The following is a 23,301-nucleotide window of genomic DNA, read 5'->3' as shown; positions in this document are numbered from 1 at the left end:
ATCATGAGCGATCTTACATACTTTTGGCTCTTCAAAAATTAAATACAAATCGAATAGTGCTTTTAAAAGTTGTATACTTATATCAGGCTCTTAACTAGTGCGAAACCCTCATTACGCAAAAACGCGTCTATCTTGATTTATGTGTCAACGTTTTTCCTTTGATAGCTATTAATTAAAGTTCTGCTTTGGGATGATGTACTCTAATATTATTGGTGAATGTATTTGGGGCGTTTTAGTACGACACCTTTCATCGAAATCCAGTTGTGATTGATTACATTCTATATTGATTGTTTTATTGATTTTTCCTTTCTTTCTAAAACAATGCTTATGGCATTACAGATGCGATAATGTTAAAATCAACAGATTACTTTAAGGTATTTAGTTTTTTTTTTAACCTTTAAAAGGATGCAAACGGGCGGGGAAAAGGTCTCCCAGCCAAAATGAGTAACTGAAAAGATAATATCACCAAAATAGGAAAAATAAAACCTGATCAAACAGTTTTGAATCTACAAATGATAATGATGTCATGGTTGAAGCGGTCGGATGGGAGCCAGAACACCCGCACAGCGCTGACAAAAAGATGATTCAGCATTTTATTTGGCTTTTCAACTGATGCTGATTTTTCTCTTTTTGGAAATAATCATGATGTCTTTACAAAATGGTAAATGGTATGATTTGTTTTCGATAACTGTGGTAGTCTGTTAAAGGAGTTGATCAGTTATTCAATATGTCAAGATAAATTATATATTTTCGTTTACTGGGGGGGGGGGGGGGTTTGTTCTAAAAGGCATAAGTAACTGATAGATTCATTTTTTTTTTTAAAAAAAAAAGGATGTTTGTATCTGCCGTGATAAAACTATAGCCGACGTTATAAATTTTAATTTTCGCCAAGATAACAGCATTCACAATATGCGTGTGTACAACATGCAGCCCGTTCGTTATTAGAAATCAATTTACAAATGCATCACACTACCAATGATGGGTAAATGTTAATTTATATAGACGGAAAGTGAAACTAGTAACATACCCGATTTTGGGCAGTAACAGTATATAAAGAGGAACCTTAAATCATATCCCTCCCAGTTTATTTTTATTTCTTTACTTTTATCAATTCCCAATCATATGAGCTCCACTAGCACGAAAGCTATCTTTTCGCCCATCAAAATTGGCAACCACAAACTTCAACATCGTGTTGTCCTTGCTCCCTTGACTCGTTTCAGAGCTACCATTGAAGCAGTGCCTACCGATCTCCAAGTCGAATACTACAAACAAAGAGCAAGTGAAGGAGGTCTCTTAATCACCGAAGCCACTTTCATTCATCGTCTTGCTGGTTCCTATCGTCATGCTCCTGGTATCTACACTCAGGAACAAATCAAAGGCTGGAAAAAGGTAACGGATGCCGTACATGAAAAGAAGGCCTTCATTTACTTGCAATTATGGCATATTGGTCGCGCCGGTTTCAAGGAACTCAACCCCAATGGAGAACAAATTGTCTCAGCCAGCGCCATTGCTATCACCGGAACCGACAAGGATGGTAACGCTTATGAAGTCCCTCGTGCACTTGAAATCGATGAAATTAAGACAATCACACAACAGTATCATCAAGCCGCATTAAACGCAATGGAAGCTGGTTTTGACGGTGTTGAGGTCCATAGTGCCAATGGTTATTTACTTGACCAATTTATTAACAGTAACAGTAACAAGCGTACGGACATCTATGGCGGTTCTGTTGAAAACCGAACTCGATTCGTGCGTGAAGTGTTGGATACAGTGGTAGATGCCGTCGGACCTGAACGTGCCGCTATTCGTTTCTCACCCGGCGAAGCTTACCAAGATATGGACGATGAAGATGTAGTTGGTACTTGGAGTTATTTAACCTCAGCCATTCAAGCGAAGCATCCCAACTTGTCCTACCTTCACTTTATTCAAGCACGTGCTAGTGTTCATGTCGAAAGAGCACCCGGACAGGCAATCGCACCACCCGATACCCTTCAACCTTACCGAGATATCTGGAAGGGACCCTTTATTATTGCCAGTGGATTCTCAAATGCTATTGATTATGCTATTGAACTTGCTGAAAGAACAGGTAATCTCATTGCATTTGGTCGTGTCTTCCTTGCCAATCCAGATCTTCCTGATCGTCTTCGTTATGGTTACGAAGTGAACAAGTATAACAGAGCTACTTTCTATCGACAAGACGCTATTGGATATACAGATTATCCCTTTTACGAAGATGATCACAAGATTGTTTAATTTATTGTCTTGTACATATAATCATTTTTCTTATTCTTGTGATGCTACCCATACACATATGATTTAGACTGCACACACCAGATACATTTTTTTCTCTCTCTTTTTTTTTCCTAAATAAACCTGAATTTATTTTTAAACATAATTTTTTTAACGTCCTTTATATACAGGTTTTCTCTTTTCTTTGAAAGATTGAAGACCCTCTAACCTATCTTCAGTAGGTATAACTTGAGCATAATAAGATTGCTCAATTTCCAACCCAGAATCCCTTTTAAAGAGAGAGAAATGTCAGATTACTTTGGTAATATCGACTGCTACTCAGTAGAACTTACATGTCCAAATGAGATCCTCTATCAATAGCCAACTTTGCCATACGAATAGCCACTGGACCTTGAGGTAAAATAGACAAGGCGATATCCAAAGCCTTTTTATAAGCACTCTCTTCATCTGCATGATTGACTACACCATATTCTTTGGCTTTAAGTGCACCAAATACTTCGCCCGTAAAGATGAGTTCCTTGGCTTTGGGAATACCAATTAATCGAGGTAATCTTTGGGTTCCACCTGCACCTGGAATAATTGCTAACTTTGTTTCGGTTAATCCCATCAATGCTTTTGGACCTGTTTCAGAAAGCGATTGAGTCTACACGTATCTAAAAAGAATAATGATTAAAAATGTTACCTGCTACTCGGATATCACAACAAAGTGCCATTTCTAAACCTCCACCAAAGGCAGGACCATCCATAGCAGCAATGGTAGGGATCGGAAGTGTCTATTTATTTTGGTTACACAACATCGACTTGACCCCTCCTTTTTAAAAAACTCACCTCCAATTCTCTGTAGGCCTTTCTTAAAGTATATAAGAACTGAGTGACTTGTGTAGGACTCATAGTAGATCGTTCCTAGAATAATAGTTTATAATGATGCATCATTTCACGATGTTTTTTTGTATGTTTACCTTTAAATCTGCACCAGAACAAAATGCACCGGGCGTAGAACTCTGAATAATCAGAACACGAGATTCACTAAAACTAAGAATTAGTATCAACAAGCCGAGATATAAAAAAAATGTATCACACCTTGAAAAGCGAACATCCGACAATGCTTGTCTGAATTCAGTCAATAAATTGACTGATAAAGCATTTCTTGAAGAAGGACGATTTAATTTTAAAATGGAAATACCGCCTTCTAAATGCTCTAGATACGCTTCCTTGCTTGATTCAGTAGAGATCCAGCGTCTTTCAAGAGATCTCTTAAATATTCTACTCAAAACAATACGACAGGAAGAATGTACAAACATTTTATTTTACGTGTGAAAAAAGCAAAAAAGCAAATTGAAATGAAAAGCGTGAGAAACATTTTATAAAGATTGAGAAAATCGGGAATTCAAATTGCTTTTTTAATCTTTTCCAGTAGTGGCAGTAGATTCAACTTCGGGTATCACCATGCCTCCAGCCTTTGCTCGAGAAACCACCTTTTCAGCCCATCGAACCACTGGCATATCAATCCTATATGCATAATTTTAATACAACATAGTTCTTACTTGTTTCATACAACCTACATTTTGCCATCTAAATTAAATGCCCCCACACCCTTTTGTGCGTTTGCTTCATAGCCTTGAACAACACGAATAGCTCTTTCAAGATCTATCATAAAAAAAATTCAAAGTTCTAGATCTTTTAAAAACCAGCATAAATAGGCCTGTTATGATTACCTTTAGGGTCCGGTAAAAAGGCCTTCTGAATGATATCGATTTGACCAGGATGAATGGCTTGTTTACCGGCAAATCCAAATTGCTTTCCTTCTTTACATTCCTCGGCAAGAATTTCATCATCTTGGAAATCCACACAGACCTTTTTTTATACGGGATTAATCTCCCAGTTTATATATATATATATATATTTTTACTCTGTGATAATACTTACTAAATCAATGGCTTGTAATCCATAAGCAGCAGCAGCATTGACAATCAATTGACGTGCAAATAACATTTCCCTTCTTGATTTGGATCGAACCAAACCTAAATCTGCACAGTAATCCTCAGCAGCAAACTACATATAATTCTCGATGAATATTTGTCTATACACATACACATTTACACTTACAATCAATGCATCTAATCTGGGATCAGCCGTGACAATTTCTTTAATGTTCATCATACCAAGCGCACTTTCAATCGATGCAATTAATCGAATACGCTCACGTCTATAGAATTTTTGTTCAGGGTTATATTGGGGGAGGGGTGACGAAATACGTACTGTGATTCTATAGCAACCGAGTCAATCATTCGACTGACAAACTGAATATCTTTGGCACTTTGAACTTTGGGGATTACAATGGCTTGTAATCGTTTGGAAAGAAGCTAATAGAAAAAAAATGATGAATCATGACATCATGAGCTACATCAACCAGTATAACTTACAATCACATTCAAATCATCCAATTCATGTCCTATTATTCTTTTGAGTACACTTAAAAAGAACTTTATATTTTCCTTTTACCTGATCCTACAGCATTGATTCGAACCGCCTTTTCTGCTTTTCCGTGTTCAGATGCCTTTTTAATGGAATGATCAGTTATGATACTATCACCTACAATCTCTCCTAAACTTACCTCTAAAGCATCAATGACCATATGTCTTGCAGTTCCTTTTTTACTAGATGAAACACTATCTTCCAAATCATACACTACACAATCTGCTCCGACCGAAATAGATTTATGAATTTTTCTTTCATCACTTCCTGGAACTATTTTTTTTTATGCATTAATTTTCTACTCTTTTTTTTTGCGCGTTACGTGTGTTTATATATTTACCGTAAAATAAGGCTCGTCTCGGTCTGACTGCTCTAGTCTTTTCATTTGTGCTTGAAGAAGAGGAGGCAGTACTCAGTGCACGCCATGATGTATTGTTCATTATGCGAAAACTACGGGTTCCTGCTTTTTATATTGCAGTTCAATATCCGCCCATGTGTATTGGAAAGGAGAAAAGTAATTACCTGTTAAAGTCATTGACTTTGTAACATGGAGTAGACCTACCATACGCAACATTTTTTTTTTTTTTTTTGGTTTGAGGGAAAAAGGGTGAAAGGAATAAAAGGAAAAAGATAGAAAAATATTCTACTAAAAAAAAACTTATTTGTGACCCCTGTTTGGGTCCAATGGCAAAAAAAAAAAAAAAAGCGTGATATTATACAGTAAAATCACTTTAAAATTCAGACAATCTATAAAGTGTCTCCAAACAGATGCAAATATATTCCGGACAGCAATAAAAATATATACAGACGAATGTAAAATTATGTTCAGAAAAGTGTAAAAAAGGTATTCGGACAAAAGGCTTGATTGTTGTTCATAAGATACATACCCAGATCCCAGCTAAGATGTCTTCTGCATTGAGAGTGTCACAAGGAATCTAAAAGGGAAGCTATATTAATTTCAACCAGCGCTTCACAATTGGCACGAACAAAAGTTATGCAAAGCGTTTAGATCAGACGAGCTTCACGAGGAGACATAGAATTGGTTGCTTGTAAGAAAATAGTTTTTACAACTCGAAGACGACGATGAAGTGATTGTGTAGCAATCTTCAATACGCGTTATACTTCAGGATTATGTTTTTCATTTAGAAATAATAGTGCCAATTAACATTTAAGATACCTGGACGGGAAAGAGTTGATTACCTATTGCTCGTATTACAAAGTAAAGAGGTTTTTACAAAGCGACTTACATTGCTAACTAAAGAGGCAACCTTTTCTGCTTATGTTAAAATTAGAGAGGTGATTAGTGGGCAATAAAACTGGCTCTTTTGAGTATAAAAAGAGAACCATTAAACTACTCTCATGCAGTTATGTTTAAATCGTTTAAAGGACTACAAGTTTTTACAAAGAGAGACTTGAATGATAAAAGAGAAGGCTTGCAATGGGTCATGAGTTTAATAGAGGAAGTCCTCATCGCCTTACTCACAATGTAGATCCTTTAGCATAAATGTTAATCGCCATATTGGCGTAATAACCAACTCTTACCCACGGTAGACAAGACTTGTATATCAATTAATACTATTTTAAAAAGACTGAAGACAAAGTAATGTTAAATGAGGAATGACGACTTTATTAATTTAAAAAAAAAGACACACTTTGGCAATTAGCCACTCATGAAGAGTGTTTCCAGAAGCACCACGAGGAGGTTTGCCAATATACGCTTCCGTAGAGAATAGAAGGGGATGGTGTATTAGGGGTGGTAGACGTGTCAAAGAGGGGAAAGAAAAGGAAGCCTTTTCAGTCCAAGAAATAATCGACTAAACTCTACTGCAACAGACCAAAGCTGCCACGAAAAACATAGGGTTGTTTTAGTAAAAAGGGAGGACCAGGAAGCGACGGAACTGCTCCGAGACTTTTCTACCGTGCTGGGACGGACCCCCGAGGAAAATAACCGAATACTGGGAATCACACGATATGAGTGTTGGACGTTGTTTGAGATATGGTAGTCTCGCTCAGAAATACAACCGCGCAGAACCGAAGTGAATGAGTCGAACGTCCGGACCAAACATTCACCCACCTATATACTCACCTATATATATGTATGTATCGAAGGGGAGGTACACTGAATTCGGCAACGGAGGGGTTTGGTTACTTCTTGTGTCGCTTTCTTCAAAGGAAAAAAGAAGAAGAAAAAAAAGAATTTTTACGCCAAAAAAAAATTGGCGTATTTATATCTATGCAACTGAATTTCAATTTTTAGTTGCTGCGCACACTTTTTGCATACAGCCTCCCAACCAGCTTACATTTTTATGCGTTGTGTTATAAAACCTGAAGGCTTGGCGTCAACTAATCAGGATAAGCCTATTTTTTACAATCTGTAAAATGAGGGGTCTTTTATACCACCAACGTCAACCTTCAAGAGCAGATCTCTATTGTCGACAATCTTTCGGATGGAGGAAATGACAAGCTTTGCATTTTGAAGTTGAGGGAGCACGCATTAGAAAACTATGAATTGCCCAGAAAGTGGCTACAAAGACCAGTCTAAAGGAATTTAAAGTGTTCTTGAATTTGCTAAAATAAAGGAAGCTTCAGAATGGAATTATGGGGGTTTTTTTTTTCTGGAAGGGCGTTATAAGCCTAATAATATTATGCAATAACATAGGGCCGGTGGTAAATTTTATTGTGTTGTTTGTCACTTCATAATGGACTTTAATGTAGTAAAAAGACAGAGTGGTAGCTCTAATTAATGGTGCTATCGACTGAAGAGATTGAATGACAGTGGATAAGTACAATATTTGACAAGAGTTTGTAGGCTTGATGTATAAATTCACACTAAACAATTATCCCAACAATATTATCATCTTTCTACTAGAGAAACACCATTATTCAATTGGAGAGTTATTTGTAATAACGACACCTCAAGATATATGAAACTTTGTTCTAACTTATTGTGAGATAAACTAATAGCCTCTTAGTAAATTCTTAGTGAGAAAGAAAGTGAGTGGTAGGGCCTAAATTCAGGACACTGCATGATAAAAATGATTGAGCAAGACGCGGCTACTCTTAAGTGTCAACTTTCTTAAAAAGACATATTTCATTATCTCTCATAGACGGTGTACTCCTTGCATTAGAAATATAGCTTGCATGAATCTTTGCTATCATCCCATTTGAAAGGGCCTCTCCGTCGGTGTCTTAATCCGGCCTATCATTTTTACATGCCCTCAAAAAAAAAGTGTGAGCGCTTCTCTTTCTTCTTCTTGATGAGGCATGCTGTCCCATTAGTAACTTCAAGACTAGTAGAATGACCTGCTGTAGCATAGGAGTACTTCCAGTCATGGATCTTTTAATGTCGCCAAAAGGATGTGATTCTGTGCAGGAAAGGCATTTGTTCTTGGACATGCAAATATTTTACAAGTCATAATCTTTCTTCAGCTGATTTATATATTAGTCGAGAGAATGTTGAAGCAACATTCAGGACAGATTTAAATATTGCAATTAATACTATTTAATTTTTAGTAGCAAAAGGTCATTCACGCAAACATAAAAACCAAGGAAATCTCTTTTACAGTTATTACAACAAGGTGTATGCCCTTTTCGAACTATGAAAAAGGGACATTGAGGGAGATTATCAGGGTGAGAGAGAAGCATATTTCAAGAGTATATAAGACAATTCTGAGAAAGAAAAGAAATGCGGTTGTGATGTGGCACATAACGTTGTGTACACATCACGTCAATCCTTGTGCGTTGGGAAAAAATCAAGATTTACTATGACGCTTGTTTTACGCCATTTATAGTGTAACAAGGGGAATAGACAACTCATGGCGCGTACGTGTGTGTGTTTGTGTGTGTGAATTCCTTGTCGGCCTGCAGATCCTTTTTCCGGTGTGCTAAGCCTGGGGTTATTTCTTTAAGTATATTAAACTTGATAATTATCGACGTGATGAATTAGCGACTAGAATGATAGATAAAAGTTTGCTGGGGGGTGCGGGGCGTTGAGGTATGTAAGGCAGACGCAGCACACATGTGACACAATATTTACAAAACATTAGGCCGTACTGTGGTTAAAATGAATTCTAAAAAAATCACTTTGGAGAGGAGGAGAGGGGCGATTACGTATACTTTTTATGGCCTTAAATAAAGTAACCCTGTCATTGTTTCGTATTCTATGTGTGGCAAAAATTAAGTTATGCTATCTTGTTTTGGGGAATTCGTCATTAAATCATCACGACGAAATGGAATGAAAATGAAGGGAGTAGTTATGGGATTGTGTAACTAAGGTTCTTTTTGCTGGAAGAAAGTAAAAATAAGTATAAGGTTGCTAGAGTTGGCTATGCATAATGTACGTGAATATGATGATATTAAATATCATGCCTTAATTCAGTTCTAGAACATGGTGTGTGTGTGTGTGTAGCAGCAATGAGTGCCTATACTTTTTTTTTTTCTTTCTTATAATATAGACCAGCTTGACGTTTTCTCATCATCGGTCTTTCTCCCGGTAAAAAAAAAAAGTCAAGTTAAAAGAAGTTTGAATATTAAAGAAAAGTGTCATTAACAATTAAAAAGATATTGAATGTAAACATTTACTGTTGCATATCATGCAGTAAAAATAAAGGGAGTAAATTCTTGTATAAATAAAAGGGGTGGGGGTCTTTTTTTGTGCAGACAAGACAGTATACAAGATCCAAAAATAACATTTTATTCTAGATTACCATAGTTGCAAAGTAACTGGATTTGGAAAAACCACGGGTAATGGCCGAAAAGAGCTTTCCAGTTCTTTGTGTCTGTTGACTTTTAATAACTATTTTGAGGGAACTATCTGTCTCTCTCTCTCTCTCTGTTTTGAATCACATTTTAGTAAATATAAGGAGTTTTGGCTTAAAAGGAGTATATATCTATTTATTCTAAAGGAGCTTCCCTTGACTTATTTTTATATAAAAAGACAACCAAAAAGTTAAAAAGATCTTTGCCTTTTTTTTTTTTTTTTTTCTTGAATATCTGTGTTTCTATTACCAGATTTTTTTTAAAACTCCCAAAAAAAAAAAAAAAAAAAAAAAAAGAAAGAAAAAGGAAACGAACGTCGAGAATATAATTGAATACATTTCTTTTTTATATATATTTCTTTTTTCTTCTTCTTTCTTTCAATTACGATAAAAACTATTTTATTATGAAGACAACCTTGATTTGCTTGGCTGCAATTGCATTATCCGTTACTGCTGAGCCTATTCAGAGAATTCCTCTTTTTTACAAGCGATCTTCTGGTGAGGACTTCAGGTCAGTGGAAGGCCAAGTGCTTAAGAATGGTATGCTTGGTGGTGTAGTTCAAATTGGTAACCCACCAAAGAACTTTACAATGGCATTTGATACATCTACTGGGTTTTCATGGGTTCGCGGTGAGCAATGTGGTGATGCCAATTGTCAAGGGCGTAACTCGTATGATGCAAGAAATTCAACCACAGCCATCTCAACAGGTCGATCATTTACCAAGGATTACGGCAAAGGCATTGTTTATTCCACCATCTATGCTGATACCTTCCAATTTTCAGACATCATCGTCAAAAACATGACCTTTGGTGGTGCTTATCGAATGGAAAACTTCGATGAAGGTTTTGATGGTTTCCTTGGTCTTGGTCGAAATGTCAATTTGAATATCACAAACGTTAAATATGCAAAGCGTGATGTCCCTCCTCCTGGTTTCGTTCAAGCTGCTTTCCAACAAACCTATGGCTTGCAAAGCTCACAATTTGGTATGTACACTACTTCCGTCGGTAGTGGTTTCTCTGATTCTGGCTCTGTCCCTGCCTCACCTGGTCAAAGCAGTAATCCTGTTACTTCAGGTGGGTTTGGCTTTGCAAAGAGAAGCTTAGATGAACCTGCTGGTTATCTCGTTATTGGTAAAATTACCCTCCTTTTCTTTCTTTCTTTCTCTCTCTCTCTTTCTCTCTTTATCCCTTCTTTTTTATTTTTAGAAACTAACACTCATTTTAATTATTAGGTGGTATTGATACCGATGCTATAAAGGGTAAATTGTATAACATTAACGCCAACGAAGACACTGGGTCCGGTAATTGGGCCGTTCCTGTCCGCCAAGCTGAATTTGAAGATGACTTGGAATTCGAGGTTGACAAAAATGCAAATGCTGTTCTTAGCACCTCCACTGATGTAATCGGATTACCCAACAAGCAAGGTAAAATAAATATATATGCACATACAAATAGAATAATCTAATTGACAAAACATAAACTTTCTTTTTTTAGCTGATGAATTCCAGAAGCATTGGTACGCTGAATATGACGAACCTGATAATACCTTCATGATCCCTTGTTGTCTTATGGATAGACTTACAGCCTTCAATATCCAATTTGGTGGTGTCAAGGTTTCTATTCCTCCTTCTTACTGGAGTCATCCTCGCGAGGTCAATAGTTGTTGTGAACTGTGTCGTACTCATATCGGTCGCAGTGACTCTGATACCGATTATGTTATCGGTTCTGCATTAACAAACGCATTCTATTCTCAATTTGATTCCGAAAGTAACAAGATCGGTTTGGCCATGAAGAAGAGCCACATTGAGGATGATGGACTTGAGCTTTATGAAGCTTAAAAAACATTAGACTTTTTTTTTTATCGAATCAAATCATAAACATATACACTTTTCTTTTCTTTAAACACCCACCCACCCACACACAAACACAAAAACACACACATACACACACAAAAACATATTAATAATCGTGCTATATTTTATATTCCCCTTTTCCTCTCGTCCCACACTCACTTGCTATTAAAAAAATAACCTCATTACTACATGTACACATACAACCTACAAATAGCTGTATAAAAATAGACTTTTTTTTTTATTTCTTGACAAATATATAAAAAAGGGCTCAAGGGGAAGGGGTAGTTGCCGGATTTTTATGGACTGATGTTACAAATTGTATTCTTCATGACGTTACACGTATATTTACCACGAGTTTTATATTTTCTGGGTTTTTGCGATCGATTTGTATGAAGGCAGACAAGAGACTCCGGTTGTTAAGGAGTGTAAGTTGCTCCGAAAAAAAGAAAGGGGGGGGGGGCAGCGAGGGGGTTCCTTTATTCTCGTAGTAAGTGCCACACAAGGCAATTGAGAGTTATATAATTATGTATTAAATCTGCCTTCCACTCTGTAATGGGGAGGTTCTTTTTCTTGCGAGGGAAATTGCAAACTTTATTAAAAAAATTTCCAAACTCAATTAGCAGCTTTAATAGTAAGCGGCTCGTGTTAGTTACATGACACAAATTTCGGGAACAAATCAAAATGAGCAAAACCTTGTTTTATAATTATTCACTTGGATCCGAGTGTCCTCATATTAAACAAATCATTATTATTATTACTTGCAATGGTTTATAATCCCATTGTCGCTAGGCTTTATCCCATTGGAATGTAAGGGATTAGAATGATATGGATTCATTGTGTATGCATTTATTATACACGAAAATCTGACTTGGAAAAAAAAAGATGTATCCCGAAATTAAAAAAAGCTTTTTATTATGTACATCCCCCACTGGTAAAACGTCGATCTTTTGCAGTAGGTGATTGTTTAAATAGAATCAACTACATATTAGTGTTGGAATACATATATTAATCTTTCTGGGCAGGAGGGGTTTCAAAGGGACATATCCCCCTCTTCCAAAAGGATACACCTTACAAGCCTTGGAGTAATTTGAGATGAATCCGCATAACGCTTTTTTCAGGACCGTTACACTGTAGATCTTTTACTCCGCCCCTTGTCATCATCTGTATTATTTAACGATTTTTGCCCTGTACACCATTTATGGTAATTCGGTCCTCTGTGTTTTCATTCTTTGGAGCGGCTGGTCCCAGCAACAGACACGTATCAATTTTACTAAATCTTTTGTATTTTGACTGTTAATCGGGCACATTTTTCAAGTTTCAATATGAGGGGATTTCACGCTTGATAAAAGTCGTCTTTGTCCTCCTTTGTAGATAGCACGAAATGGTGTATGGAGGTTGGTCTATCGGTGGTATTCTTCAATTTATTAAAAGTGCTTTAAGATTAACTTTGTTATTTCCATGCTATCGGCTTCAAAACAGCATTATTCACGTCTTCAGTGACAATATTTTTCTTGCCGAATTACACATATATAACCCAAATAAATCTAGATGTGCAGCAACAACGTTCTTTTTCATATATGCAACCTCACAATCAATTGACAGAAATCAGTCGAATTAACAAAAGTGTCTTTGATTGACATTTCAACTGCCACCATCAAGACATTTACGTTTATACCTTCCATTTATATTTATTACCTTCGAGTCTATAATGGGCCGATAAATTCGTAATTCTACAACTCCGCACCGAAAATATTCGACACTTTTCACAAAAATTTGAGTTCCTTTAGTCATGCATTTTTTTAAAACCAAAAACTTGTTAATAAAAGGTATCTCAAATTCTACCAAACTTGACAAAATAGCAATATATATATATATTTTGTAAAAAGAAACTTTTTTATTTACGTTAATAAGTGGTATTTGAGCCACGAGCTTTTTTTACTGCCCGGCATCTATCGGGCATACTTTCTACAAGCTTATGACACACTTCATCCCCCAACAACTTCCATTCCTGATGAAGTGCAACCTCCAATTCATTAAGATTTTGAAGCTGGGCTCTTCTTTTAGCAATCCTTTGTCCCAGGAGGCGCCAAAGGTTCTCAATCGGATTCAAATCGGGACTTTGAGCGGGCCATCGCTCAAAGCCTGCAATCCCAGCCTTCTCTTTCCACCACCTCGTATATCCTCCTGTATGGCATGGGGCACCGTCTTCTTGGAAAATAAAGTCATGACCATATTTCTCTGTCAATTGTTCAAGCCAAGGGAGAAAGTTTTGACTTAAACAATTGACATATTTTTCTTGATCGACAGACCCTTTTAGTGTCACCAAAGGGCCCAAACCGCCTGCCCAAAAACATCCCCATACCATCACTGATCCCTTACCAAATTTAAATGTTGGTAAAACAAATCTATCCATATACCTTTCACCCTTCTTTCTAATAACTCTCACACCACCGTCGTTGTGCCTGAGTGCGAATCGCGACTCATCGGACCAGATTACCTTCTTCCAGTCATCTAATGTCCAATTCATCTTGTCGTCGACCCATTCTCTTCGCGTTTTTTTATGTCTAAGACTCAAAAACGGTTTTTTGGAAGGTCTGCAAGAATAAAAACCGTTTTTGCGAAGTGCATTCCTCAATGTCGTCAGGCTGATTGGATCGGTAGCCTTCGCAAGATTTTGCATATGAACACTTAAAGGTTCAAAGGAGTCCCTTCGAACTAAAAGCGTCAGGTGATGCTCAGCTCTTGCTGTCAGCTTTGCTGGTCTTCCTGGACGAGGTTGGACAGTCGTGATCCCTTCAGTTCGATACTTTTTTATAATCGTAACAACGGTTGTTCTAGGAACGCCCAATTCTTTGCTGATTTGGGTACCTGTCCATTTGGCATGCTCTGCCAAACCGCAAATGACTCCACGATCGAAATCTGAAAGTTCCTTGCTTTTTCTAGAGACTTTGTTAGTAATGTCAGTAAGTGGCATGATAAATTGTGTAATAAAATATGAAAGAATCGTTGAACGAAGAAAGAGTAGGTTTATTTATTTTTTTGGCTCAAAACGGAAGTGTCGAATATTTTATGTGCGGAGTTGTACTTCTAAATGCTTTACGATCCGCGTCAAAAAACAAAAATAAATAGTTATGTAAGCTGTCAAAATAAGTCAGATGTCATTATAAAGTTTATACCTTGATTAACATATTTAAGGGATCTGTGAAGTTCTGAATATTATCAAGTCCAACTTGCTATAACACTACCTGGTGATGTTTGTGTTTTCGTAACAATACTGTGTGACATGAGGATCCAAGCTATAGCCATACAGCTCTGTACCGTAAGAATAATGAAAATAAAGCCTACGTAATTCACCAGCATAAATTAATTTTTTTTGTACGTATCATTATTGTTATTTATTATTCTCTATCCATAATGAATACTATTGATTGAGTAAATGATTGATTGTGAAAATTCTTTATGTGGCGGGGGAAAAGTTGCAGCAGTCCTTAAGTTGACAGATATTTGTGCTTGTGTCACTCAAGATTTTGTGTGTACGTTAGGACTTTCAATGGTTTTTTTTTTTTTTTGAGAATTCCTAGGCTGCAGCAGGTAAATAAAAACAAATTGAGACGTACCCTATATTTGGCACAAAATGCGTTTCATACAAGATTTAAATAACAAATTACATGTAAATTCAGTGTAACAGACAGTGTAACCATCAGGCCCGACGATGTAAAACACAAAGAGGAACAATCAAATGACAATAACAACTAGCAATCAGGTTTAAAAGTTGATTGTTATTGGATTCTACGATAAATGAAAAACAAAAAAAGGATATTTTACGTCGTTCACACTCTCTTTTTTCTTCCTCTCTTCTTATGAGATTTTTCAAGAAATCAGACTCGCGTTTCTATACGATGACCACCAATAGCTTACAAACAGATTTTGATCGAGTGCAGCATCAAAAGAGAGTAAATACATTGACACATGTGATGAACTTGTTTGAGGAGCGAAACAAGCACTCGCCTGTACCTCCGGCAGGACCACTGCCTATCAAAGCAAACGGAGCCATGGTGGTGCATCGACCGAATAAGTATGAAGAGAATGCGGACATAGACGATGACGAAGGAGAATTTATCATGATTCAGAACGAAAGGACGTTGGCAGTACATGAAGAGAACAAGAGACTTCGGCAGCAAATCCTGGTTGAAAGGGAGCAGCATGATCATTGGAGACTAGCACAAGAGAAACTCGTGCAGGAGCTATCCTTTGCGCAAAACTCAATCAAAAGTCTACAACGAAAGAATGATTTATTTCAAAAGCTAGTTTTACCGAACCAAGAAAAAAAGCGCCAGTCGACATCATTGGAAGATGGACAGATCGCTGCTTCCTATGAGCGCAAACTTGGTATTCTGCTGAACGAAATTGATGCTATGGAGGCGCAAGAAACCGCCACATGTAATAATTTAGCAGTCCAAAGAAGCAAGCTTGATCATCTGGTTAGAAAATTACAGCATAAAGACGATGTTATAAGGCAGCTGGCTTGCGATTTACATTTCGAAAAAAATCACCTTTCATTGGCTTGAGCTTGTAAATGTTGCGTACAAAGTAACGAATAAAAAAAAAATAACATTTTATAAAATATTCCCCACGCTTTCCCTCTTACAAATATGATAAATAAATCCGTGAGACTTTCAGGACGTGAGTAGCCAGCAAACAATCACGCACGCACATATATACGCACCTTTTTTTTTCTCACCCATCCGCCATCGTTTAGTCATTGTTCGTTCCATGTCGACATTACCCCAAGTGAGATCTGCTGCTTCTTTGATTGTTGTTGCACCCGCACCTTTAGAAAATAAAGAAATTGGCTGTAATTACCGAATTCTTATGATGAAGAGGTGAGAGAAGGGTCAAAATGAGCTGAAGTGTATAAAATTAACGCGCATGAACCTCCGCCAGAAATGCTAAAAGCAGTTTCATCAATGCACACGTATATCCAGGCGGTGTTGTTGATGCCAGCGATGAGGCTTCTCTTTGGGATAGCCAGATCAAGTCCGAGAAAGAGTAAGCTCGTTTGTGAATTGTGTGTTTGCACAATACTTAAAAAATAAAAATAATAATAATATGGGTGTTTGTAGGAAGCGCCTGGTGACAAACAAGATTTGTGCTATTCGGGAAACGTTTGAAGAATCGGGATTACTGCTATCAGAGCCTTCTGCAGAAACCGTCAAAGGGTTAGATGTTGATATTTGGCGACATAAAGTACATGACGATGCCTCGCAATTCAAAATAATGTGTGATCAGTTCAAGATTCGACCTGCGGTTGATAAGTTAATCCCGTTCACTTGCTGGATCACACCCGAATTTGAAAAGAAGCGTTACAACACCTTATTTTTTCTGACCACGTTAGACCAGCATCCAACGCAAAAGGAACATGATGCTCGCTTAAAGCTTGTCTCTTCCGATGGTAAAGAAACAGTTCTGTTTGAATGGTTGAAACCTGAAGAAGCTTTGCAGAAACAAAAGGCGAAGCAGATTAAATTGATCCCTCCTCAATGGTATTCCCTCTTGCTGATGAGCCGAATTTCAGATTTTCATGGACTCGACCAAGCTGGTATTGGTGCATTTCGAACGAAAACAGGAGAAGTTGTTCCGATCTTACCTCAACCTGTCACCATTCCCAAGACAGAAGATGGGTATGAATTCTATTTGGCGTATCCAGGCGACGAAAACTTTCAATCGGTCGAATTTAAGGCAGAAAAGGGAAACGCTCATCGTCTTTATTTCAAGGGAGCGATGCAAGATTTTAAGCTTGAAAGAAATATCCAAGTAGATGATATTGTTAAAGATGTATCAAAATTATAATGTATTTATGTTATATAAAGAAGAGAGAAATATGTGCAAAATAAAGGAGAAGAAATATTAATTGACTCTAGCAAGCAAAGTATACTTGTCCAATGTCAATTTTTCTAATGATGAGTGATATAATTTGATAGCTGATTGTAGATGCACTGTCAAGTCATCTATATTTTCAAATGAGTGGTGCATGACGATGCCGGTATTGATGGTGGACGCTTTCCTGTTCAGATAATGACCGAAATGAGCTAATATGCTATTCACATGGGATTGTGTGGTTTCGAATAAGGGAGGCAGATCTTGCATCACAATCAATGTAATGATATTTAAAAGATGTTGCTGGATATAATGATCGACTGTAGATACAATTTCATGTGCATTGTTTTCAATACACGTATTATTTATAATATTTTGATCCAAGTAGCAATACTGCATTATCACTTGCTCGATGTAAATAGACAAGTTTGCCTTATCAATGACAGCTGCACGTGTATTCCAGATGGTTGGCATCGAATCTTCAATAAAAGCTAATCGGAGTGGAGTGGGGCATGAGCGGACATTGGAGTTATAGATTACAGGTACAAAAAAAAAAAAAAACTAAAAATACTTACAACCCACAGCACCTTGAAGTTGGCCCTTTAAAAGCTCTACATCCACAGTAAACGTATCATTTAGGTCGAATGGTTGTGCAGTTACTTGGATGAGCTTTTGGAAATGAAGTGATATGGCTTTAGAGAGTGAAGACAAAGTTCCGTCGAGATGATCAAATGATAGATGTGTCGAGTAGATGGAAGAGAATGAATGAATATCCACTACGAAATAGTTATCGGGTACTGAACTGTAATCTTGTTGTCTGCTTACTGGCAATGCATAGATAATCGGCAGAAGCAAGCTGAAGAGTCCAATATAACACCATTGTAAAAATAACATGGAAAAAGAAAAAAATATGTCAAACTTTTATATGTCGCTTTTTCTTTTCCCTTGTTTCTACAATGGGGATTTCGTAAGTTTCGATTCTATTGCTTAAAAGGTAATGTGAATTACCTGCAGGATATAATATTTGGAAAGAAAAAAGAAGTAAGAGAAAAAAAAAGAGTGAAAGGGTCGGTTTTCAATTTCTGGTTATTCTTTTAGAAAACTTTTTTTAAGATTCATTATCCGATCATTTTTCTATTTAAATCCATTTTCTTATTGTTTCTGTTAATAAATCTACTGTAATTAGTGTGTTTATAATAAATCAAGTGAAAATTAGTTTTTGGAAGGGTAACAGGTCTAGATGATGAGACACTCTTCCTTTCTTCTTATTAATTTCTTGGTGTTACATTATCCATCATTGGTCTGTGTCTAATCTTCCTTCTCCCTTCTAGTGCTACATTACGGGTTTCTACGGATTCTGTGATAAAAGGGCGCCCCATTGGGTATCACACGCTGGCTTGATTTTACCAGCCATTTATTTCATATTAAGCATGATTCAGACCATAATAGGTAAAATCACTTGCAAACTTTGGGTATGCTATCGTACATAATTAGCATATTTTTAATAAAACAGGGTCACACATCAATTCAAACTTCTATTTTTTTTATTTTTTTGCTGCGTAATTTTTTTTTTTTTGTCTGATTTACAATCTGGAAATAATGGCCTTGGTGTATTCAGTAAGAGAAGCCTTTCCGCCCAAATCACCAGTCAAGTGCTTACCTTCAGCAATCGTGCTGAAGACAGCCTTTTCAATGTTGCTAGCTTGCTCGTTCAAACGCATGTGTCTCAACATCATGATACCACTAAAAAATTAAACGTATCATGTTAGCCACATAGAACACACACATACACAAAATAAAGATCCTTACGATAAAAGCAAAGCGGTACTGTTAGCCTTGTCTTGACCAGCTGTTAAAAGAGAAGAATACATGAGTACGATACATACACACGGAACATCATGTCTTACCAATATCAGGAGCGGTACCGTGAACAGCTTCAAAGATGGAAGCATCACGACCAATGTTACCAGAGGGAGTCAAACCGAGACCACCGATCAAACCAGCGCTCATATCAGATAAGATGTCACCATACAAGTTGGGCATCACCATGACGGTGTCAGCATAAATAGAAGGATCAGCGGTGATCTAAAAACACCAAGTCAATAACCCACAAACAAAACAAAAAAAAACCAAAACAAAGTTATACTTACGTGGAGACAAGCACGATCCAAGAGGACATCGTTAAACTTGATATTGGGGAAATCCTTGGAGACTTCCTTACAAACCTGCAAGAAGAGACCATCAGCCAACTTCATGATATTGGCCTTGTGAACAGCGGTAACACGGTCACGACCAATGGATTCAGCATAGGTGAAGGCATAACGAGCAACACGTTCAGAGGCTTCACGAGTAATCAACTTGATGGATTGAACAACGCCATCAACCACCTCGTGCTCAATACCAGAGTACTCACCTTCGGTGTTTTCACGGATTAAGACGGTATCGACATCATCGTAAGGAGTCTTGAAACCTTGGATGGAACGACAGGGACGAACATTGGCGTAAAGGTTGAATGTACGACGGAGGGTCAAGTTAAGAGAAACGTGACCTTTACCGATAGGTGTAGCAAGAGGTCCCTTCAAGGCGACAGTACTCTTACGGACACTTTGGATGGCAACATCAGGAATAGCAGTCTTACCGTCCTTGATGATGGGTGTAACATCGACTTCCTCCCATTCGATGGGTGTCTTTGCAGCAGCAAAGATTTCCTTCACAGAGCGTGAAATTTCGGGACCGATACCATCACCAGGAATCAAGGTGACTGTGTAGTTGCCCTGGTTAAATCGGTTAATTTTTTTAATACTTTATTTATTTTTAATGAAAAAATGGTACTTACGTTGGCGTTCTTTTGAGCATTGAAAGCTTGGGTGATAGTAGGAGAAGCGGTGGTGATTGAGCGAGCAGCATTAATCTAAATAGATGATTTAACACCGTGTGCGCGACTTTTTTATTGTTATAATCATACCTTGGTAGCATTCCAAGCAGAAGCTTTGATAGAGGATGTGATAGAACGGGACAACATGGTACAACGAGGTAAAAAAGATGTTTAAAGGAAGAGAAAAAGGTTTTTTAATTTAAATAAAAAAAGAAAAGAGAGAAAATGGGAAAAGCGGGGAAACCGGCTGTATTATTTACCCAATGATCCGGCATAAGTTTTATGCAGATATATATTTTATTTACAAGATTAATTCAACCATGCCGATACCTTCTTGTTCCAACAATTCGATAATAGGTTCGTTGATTTCATGGGTCATGGGGGCAAGAACACCGGTAGCTGTTAACTTACCATCCAAAACGAGTTGGGTAGCAATACCACAAGGAACACCAACAGTCTTGGCCATGGCAGAGTAACCACCAACCTTACCAAACTCGACCAAAGTGGAAGTACGAGTTTGATGAGAGCCATCCTTGAGCTCAATCTCGAAACGATGTTGTAAGAAGACTAAATCACGTTCATTCTCTCCATATTGCATCTTGTCTTCGAGTGTAGCACAGAATGTATCGAGCAAAGAACCACGACGATGTACCTTAATGTCGGAGAAGAATCCTAACCAACGCATGCCATCCAAAATTTGGGCCTTTTGTTCATGGTTTTCAAGATCACACTTGGCAATAATGGCTGCCTCTAAAGCTTCGCGGGAGTTATCTTGAATACCGACAGTCTTAGCAATCACTTGACTCCAGGTGATGTCTTGTGCGTCAGCAGCAAAATGAGCCTCCTCTTCCTCACTCAAGAAACCGAGAATGACAAGTGCCTTGACAAATTGACAGAAACCGTCATAACGCATGGTACCACGAATAATAGTCTCAGCTTCAGGGATGTTGTAACGGACATCGTAAGGTGTAGAATCACGGTTACCATAACCAACAAAAGCGAAACCAGGATAACCAGTATTAAGCTTTCTGGCGGAATCCATAAGATCGGTACCAGAAACTTCATATACCTTACCCTTTTCAAGATACTTTGCGGTATTCTTTAAAGCCAAAAGGACACCACGAGCAGACCAAGAGAACTTGTAACCGAATGGGTTGTTAGAATCCTCAGGAGCGGGAAGTCCACCACAGAAAGAAATAAATTCCTTAAGCTATAACCAAAAAGAAGAAAAAAAAAAAAACCAGATGAATGTCGGAACTTTAACTCCATTATCCAGATTATCATTTTACCTTGCCGCCATCTCTATGAACTTCTTCAATAGTCTTAACAGCGTAAAGATGATCGATTCCGGGATCAAGACCAATCTCGTTCATAACTGTGATACCAGCATCCTTGGCACTATTACCATCACATCAATACACGCACACTCACTTTTTTTTTTTTTTTTTTTTGCACTCTCTTTCAAAAAAGAAGATACTTACGCTTGATCATATTCCATCATGGCAGGAGAGACATAAGAAGTAGTGATGACATGCTTCTTGTATTTGACAGCAGCCTTGATAACCAAAGCGTGATAGATATAAGGAATCAAACTAAATAATAATAATTAATAAAAACAAGCCAAATTAAAAAAAAAATAGAAATCATTTAACCGTACCTGATGGTAACATCATGCTTGGCTACCAACTTTTCAATAGCCTCTTCGTTGGTGATATCACAAGAACAAGCGACAGTACCAGGGAACTTGGAAGCTAAAGCTTGAGCATTTTCGAGTCTTCTGGAAGCTAAACCACAACTTCTTGTCAGATATGACGCGTAAAAAAATAAAATATCATTCTACAAACTTACCAATAGTAACCTTGTTTTCGGGCTTACGAACGAGGTATTCGACACAAGGGGGAGCAACGAAACCTGATCCAAGCAAAAGAATTTTCCTGAGGCAAATGTTAGAATGGGCAATGGCTTTGCTTGGTATGTAATAAAATACTTACTTATCAACCATTTTATTTTATAATATTTGTATTTGGTATTATATTGAAGAAGAAAAAGAATCTAAAAGCCTGAGAATTTAAGTATAAATACTAAAAATCGTGAATAGATGGCTACTTCCATATTAAGAACGATCAAAGATGGAATTTCCTCATTGGTCATTAGCAGGATGGCCGTGAAACGTCACAAACTTTGGTTATATTGTTTTGTTTCTTTTCGATGCTGCGGTAGCGTCGAAGTCGCCGCAGCATTCAATTGTAATACTCTAGTCTTATAGATCAAGATTATCTTGTTTGATTATCATGTACGATGATCCGCCGAAGAGAGAACGTTTATTTATGATAGAAGTCTCCAGCCAATAGTTTTCGCATCTCCATAAATACCCGCTAAATGTTCGCTGTTTGAAAAAAGTTAGTTTTGAACATGCAATATGATGGAACTCTTTGTATCAGAACTTAAATAAATGAGGATGATGACAGCATAACATTTTAAAGCAGATAAACCGTCATACACCAAATTATCATGTTCTTACGACTGGTTGATAAAAACGAGCAATTTTTATTGTCCGGGCATGTACTAACCATCAGGTAAGTTATAGTTCTAGTTTTACTTGGCCTGGTATCGTTACTGTGCGTGCATTCCGAGTTGCTCTTAGCAATAGAAGATTATTCCTTCAGGGGTGTGAAGCTCGGAATACTATATGTAAACGAGCACAATTACTTAAGACCTTTGTGTTTATTATCGAATCGAAACAAGTATTGGTTCAATAATGTGTTTGGGTGAGAGTTTTACTGAATCAAAAGGTGTTTACAATTTTCTGATGATGAAAGTTAAATTATTAAAAGCGATTCTGCATTACAGTTAAGCTAAATAGTAAATTTAGACACATTTACATTGATAGGAACTGTTTAATGTAATGATATACCATCCAATACATGTTTATGTATTGCTTTTAAACTAGACCCTGCCTTTACTTTTAAAATAAAATGCAGTGGTTTCTTTTGCTCATTTATCGGATAAAATACTCTTCAAAAATTGAAGCATGTAATCACAGCTAAAGCGCGGCTTATTGCTTCAAATATCCTCTTTTTGTGTATATCATGATCCAGATAACAACAAAATAAGGGTGTTATACTAATATATTTTAAGTTATAGCTTACTCGTGAGTAACAGAAACTAACAAAAAGTGACATTAATAACTCTGTATTGTATGAATAAGACAATC

The 23,301-nt window shown here is 37.2% G+C and overlaps 9 protein-coding genes across 9 annotated transcripts; 4 read left to right on the top strand and 5 right to left on the bottom strand.

Annotated features, from left to right (window-relative positions):
- Positions 1 to 1,097: 1,097 nt before the first annotated feature.
- Positions 1,098 to 2,401, top strand: EV154DRAFT_512962 (uncharacterized protein). The gene has a single exon (XM_051601977.1). It carries the CDS (start codon positions 1,123 to 1,125, stop codon positions 2,251 to 2,253), a length of 1,131 nt encoding a protein of 376 aa, XP_051456380.1. The 5' UTR covers positions 1,098 to 1,122; the 3' UTR covers positions 2,254 to 2,401.
- Positions 2,401 to 3,562, bottom strand: EV154DRAFT_603645 (ClpP/crotonase-like domain-containing protein; the record flags this gene model as incomplete). The annotated part of the gene is made up of 6 exons (XM_051607360.1): positions 3,331 to 3,562; positions 3,210 to 3,276; positions 3,079 to 3,153; positions 2,933 to 3,023; positions 2,583 to 2,871; positions 2,401 to 2,518 (listed from the first exon to the last, which is right to left on the bottom strand). The coding sequence occupies exons 1-6, from the start codon at positions 3,549 to 3,551 to the stop codon at positions 2,401 to 2,403; spliced, it is 861 nt and encodes a 286-aa protein (XP_051456379.1). The 5' UTR covers positions 3,552 to 3,562.
- Positions 3,563 to 5,152, bottom strand: EV154DRAFT_512958 (Pyruvate/Phosphoenolpyruvate kinase-like domain-containing protein). Its single transcript, XM_051601976.1, has 10 exons — positions 5,066 to 5,152; positions 4,865 to 4,998; positions 4,753 to 4,807; positions 4,674 to 4,702; positions 4,510 to 4,613; positions 4,357 to 4,456; positions 4,177 to 4,302; positions 3,966 to 4,104; positions 3,813 to 3,897; positions 3,563 to 3,759 (listed from the first exon to the last, which is right to left on the bottom strand). The coding sequence occupies exons 2-10, from the start codon at positions 4,883 to 4,885 to the stop codon at positions 3,651 to 3,653; spliced, it is 768 nt and encodes a 255-aa protein (XP_051456378.1). The 5' UTR covers positions 4,886 to 4,998; positions 5,066 to 5,152; the 3' UTR covers positions 3,563 to 3,650.
- Positions 5,153 to 9,770: 4,618 nt separating this feature from the next.
- EV154DRAFT_603643 (aspartic peptidase domain-containing protein) lies at positions 9,771 to 11,610 on the top strand. Its single transcript, XM_051607359.1, has 3 exons — positions 9,771 to 10,613; positions 10,715 to 10,906; positions 10,977 to 11,610. The coding sequence occupies exons 1-3, from the start codon at positions 9,887 to 9,889 to the stop codon at positions 11,318 to 11,320; spliced, it is 1,263 nt and encodes a 420-aa protein (XP_051456377.1). The 5' UTR covers positions 9,771 to 9,886; the 3' UTR covers positions 11,321 to 11,610.
- Positions 11,611 to 15,195: 3,585 nt separating this feature from the next.
- Positions 15,196 to 15,903, top strand: EV154DRAFT_482674 (uncharacterized protein; the record flags this gene model as incomplete). Its single annotated transcript, XM_051598513.1, has 1 exon — positions 15,196 to 15,903. The coding sequence occupies one exon, from the start codon at positions 15,196 to 15,198 to the stop codon at positions 15,901 to 15,903; it is 708 nt and encodes a 235-aa protein (XP_051456376.1).
- A 220-nt stretch (positions 15,904 to 16,123) lies between these two features.
- On the top strand, positions 16,124 to 16,834 carry EV154DRAFT_387291 (uncharacterized protein; the record flags this gene model as incomplete). The annotated part of the gene is made up of 3 exons (XM_051595057.1): positions 16,124 to 16,218; positions 16,280 to 16,384; positions 16,459 to 16,834. Coding segments are annotated over 3 exons (576 nt in total), but the record flags the coding sequence as incomplete, so codon positions are not given.
- Positions 16,835 to 17,213: 379 nt separating this feature from the next.
- Positions 17,214 to 18,366, bottom strand: EV154DRAFT_266563 (uncharacterized protein). The gene is made up of 2 exons (XM_051594680.1): positions 17,788 to 18,366; positions 17,214 to 17,703 (listed from the first exon to the last, which is right to left on the bottom strand). Exons 1-2 carry the CDS (start codon positions 18,104 to 18,106, stop codon positions 17,243 to 17,245), a joined length of 780 nt encoding a protein of 259 aa, XP_051456374.1. The 5' UTR covers positions 18,107 to 18,366; the 3' UTR covers positions 17,214 to 17,242.
- Positions 18,367 to 18,727: 361 nt separating this feature from the next.
- Positions 18,728 to 20,301, bottom strand: EV154DRAFT_512934 (isocitrate dehydrogenase, NAD-dependent). The gene is made up of 6 exons (XM_051601975.1): positions 20,178 to 20,301; positions 20,049 to 20,123; positions 19,363 to 19,986; positions 19,120 to 19,297; positions 19,022 to 19,061; positions 18,728 to 18,955 (listed from the first exon to the last, which is right to left on the bottom strand). The coding sequence occupies exons 1-6, from the start codon at positions 20,232 to 20,234 to the stop codon at positions 18,796 to 18,798; spliced, it is 1,134 nt and encodes a 377-aa protein (XP_051456373.1). The 5' UTR covers positions 20,235 to 20,301; the 3' UTR covers positions 18,728 to 18,795.
- On the bottom strand, positions 20,258 to 22,118 carry EV154DRAFT_512932 (saccharopine dehydrogenase). Its single transcript, XM_051601974.1, has 6 exons — positions 22,079 to 22,118; positions 21,936 to 22,021; positions 21,745 to 21,871; positions 21,569 to 21,679; positions 21,377 to 21,485; positions 20,258 to 21,297 (listed from the first exon to the last, which is right to left on the bottom strand). Exons 1-6 carry the CDS (start codon positions 22,087 to 22,089, stop codon positions 20,389 to 20,391), a joined length of 1,353 nt encoding a protein of 450 aa, XP_051456372.1. The 5' UTR covers positions 22,090 to 22,118; the 3' UTR covers positions 20,258 to 20,388.
- Positions 22,119 to 23,301: the final 1,183 nt, after the last annotated feature.

The sequence above is a fragment of the Mucor mucedo genome, assembly GCF_025094135.1.
Source record: "Mucor mucedo strain NRRL 3635 chromosome Unknown EV154scaffold_62, whole genome shotgun sequence".
NCBI lineage: Eukaryota > Fungi > Mucoromycota > Mucoromycetes > Mucorales > Mucoraceae > Mucor > Mucor mucedo.
Note: the sequence above shows the minus strand (reverse complement) of the source record. Positions and strands in the feature narration are given on the sequence as shown.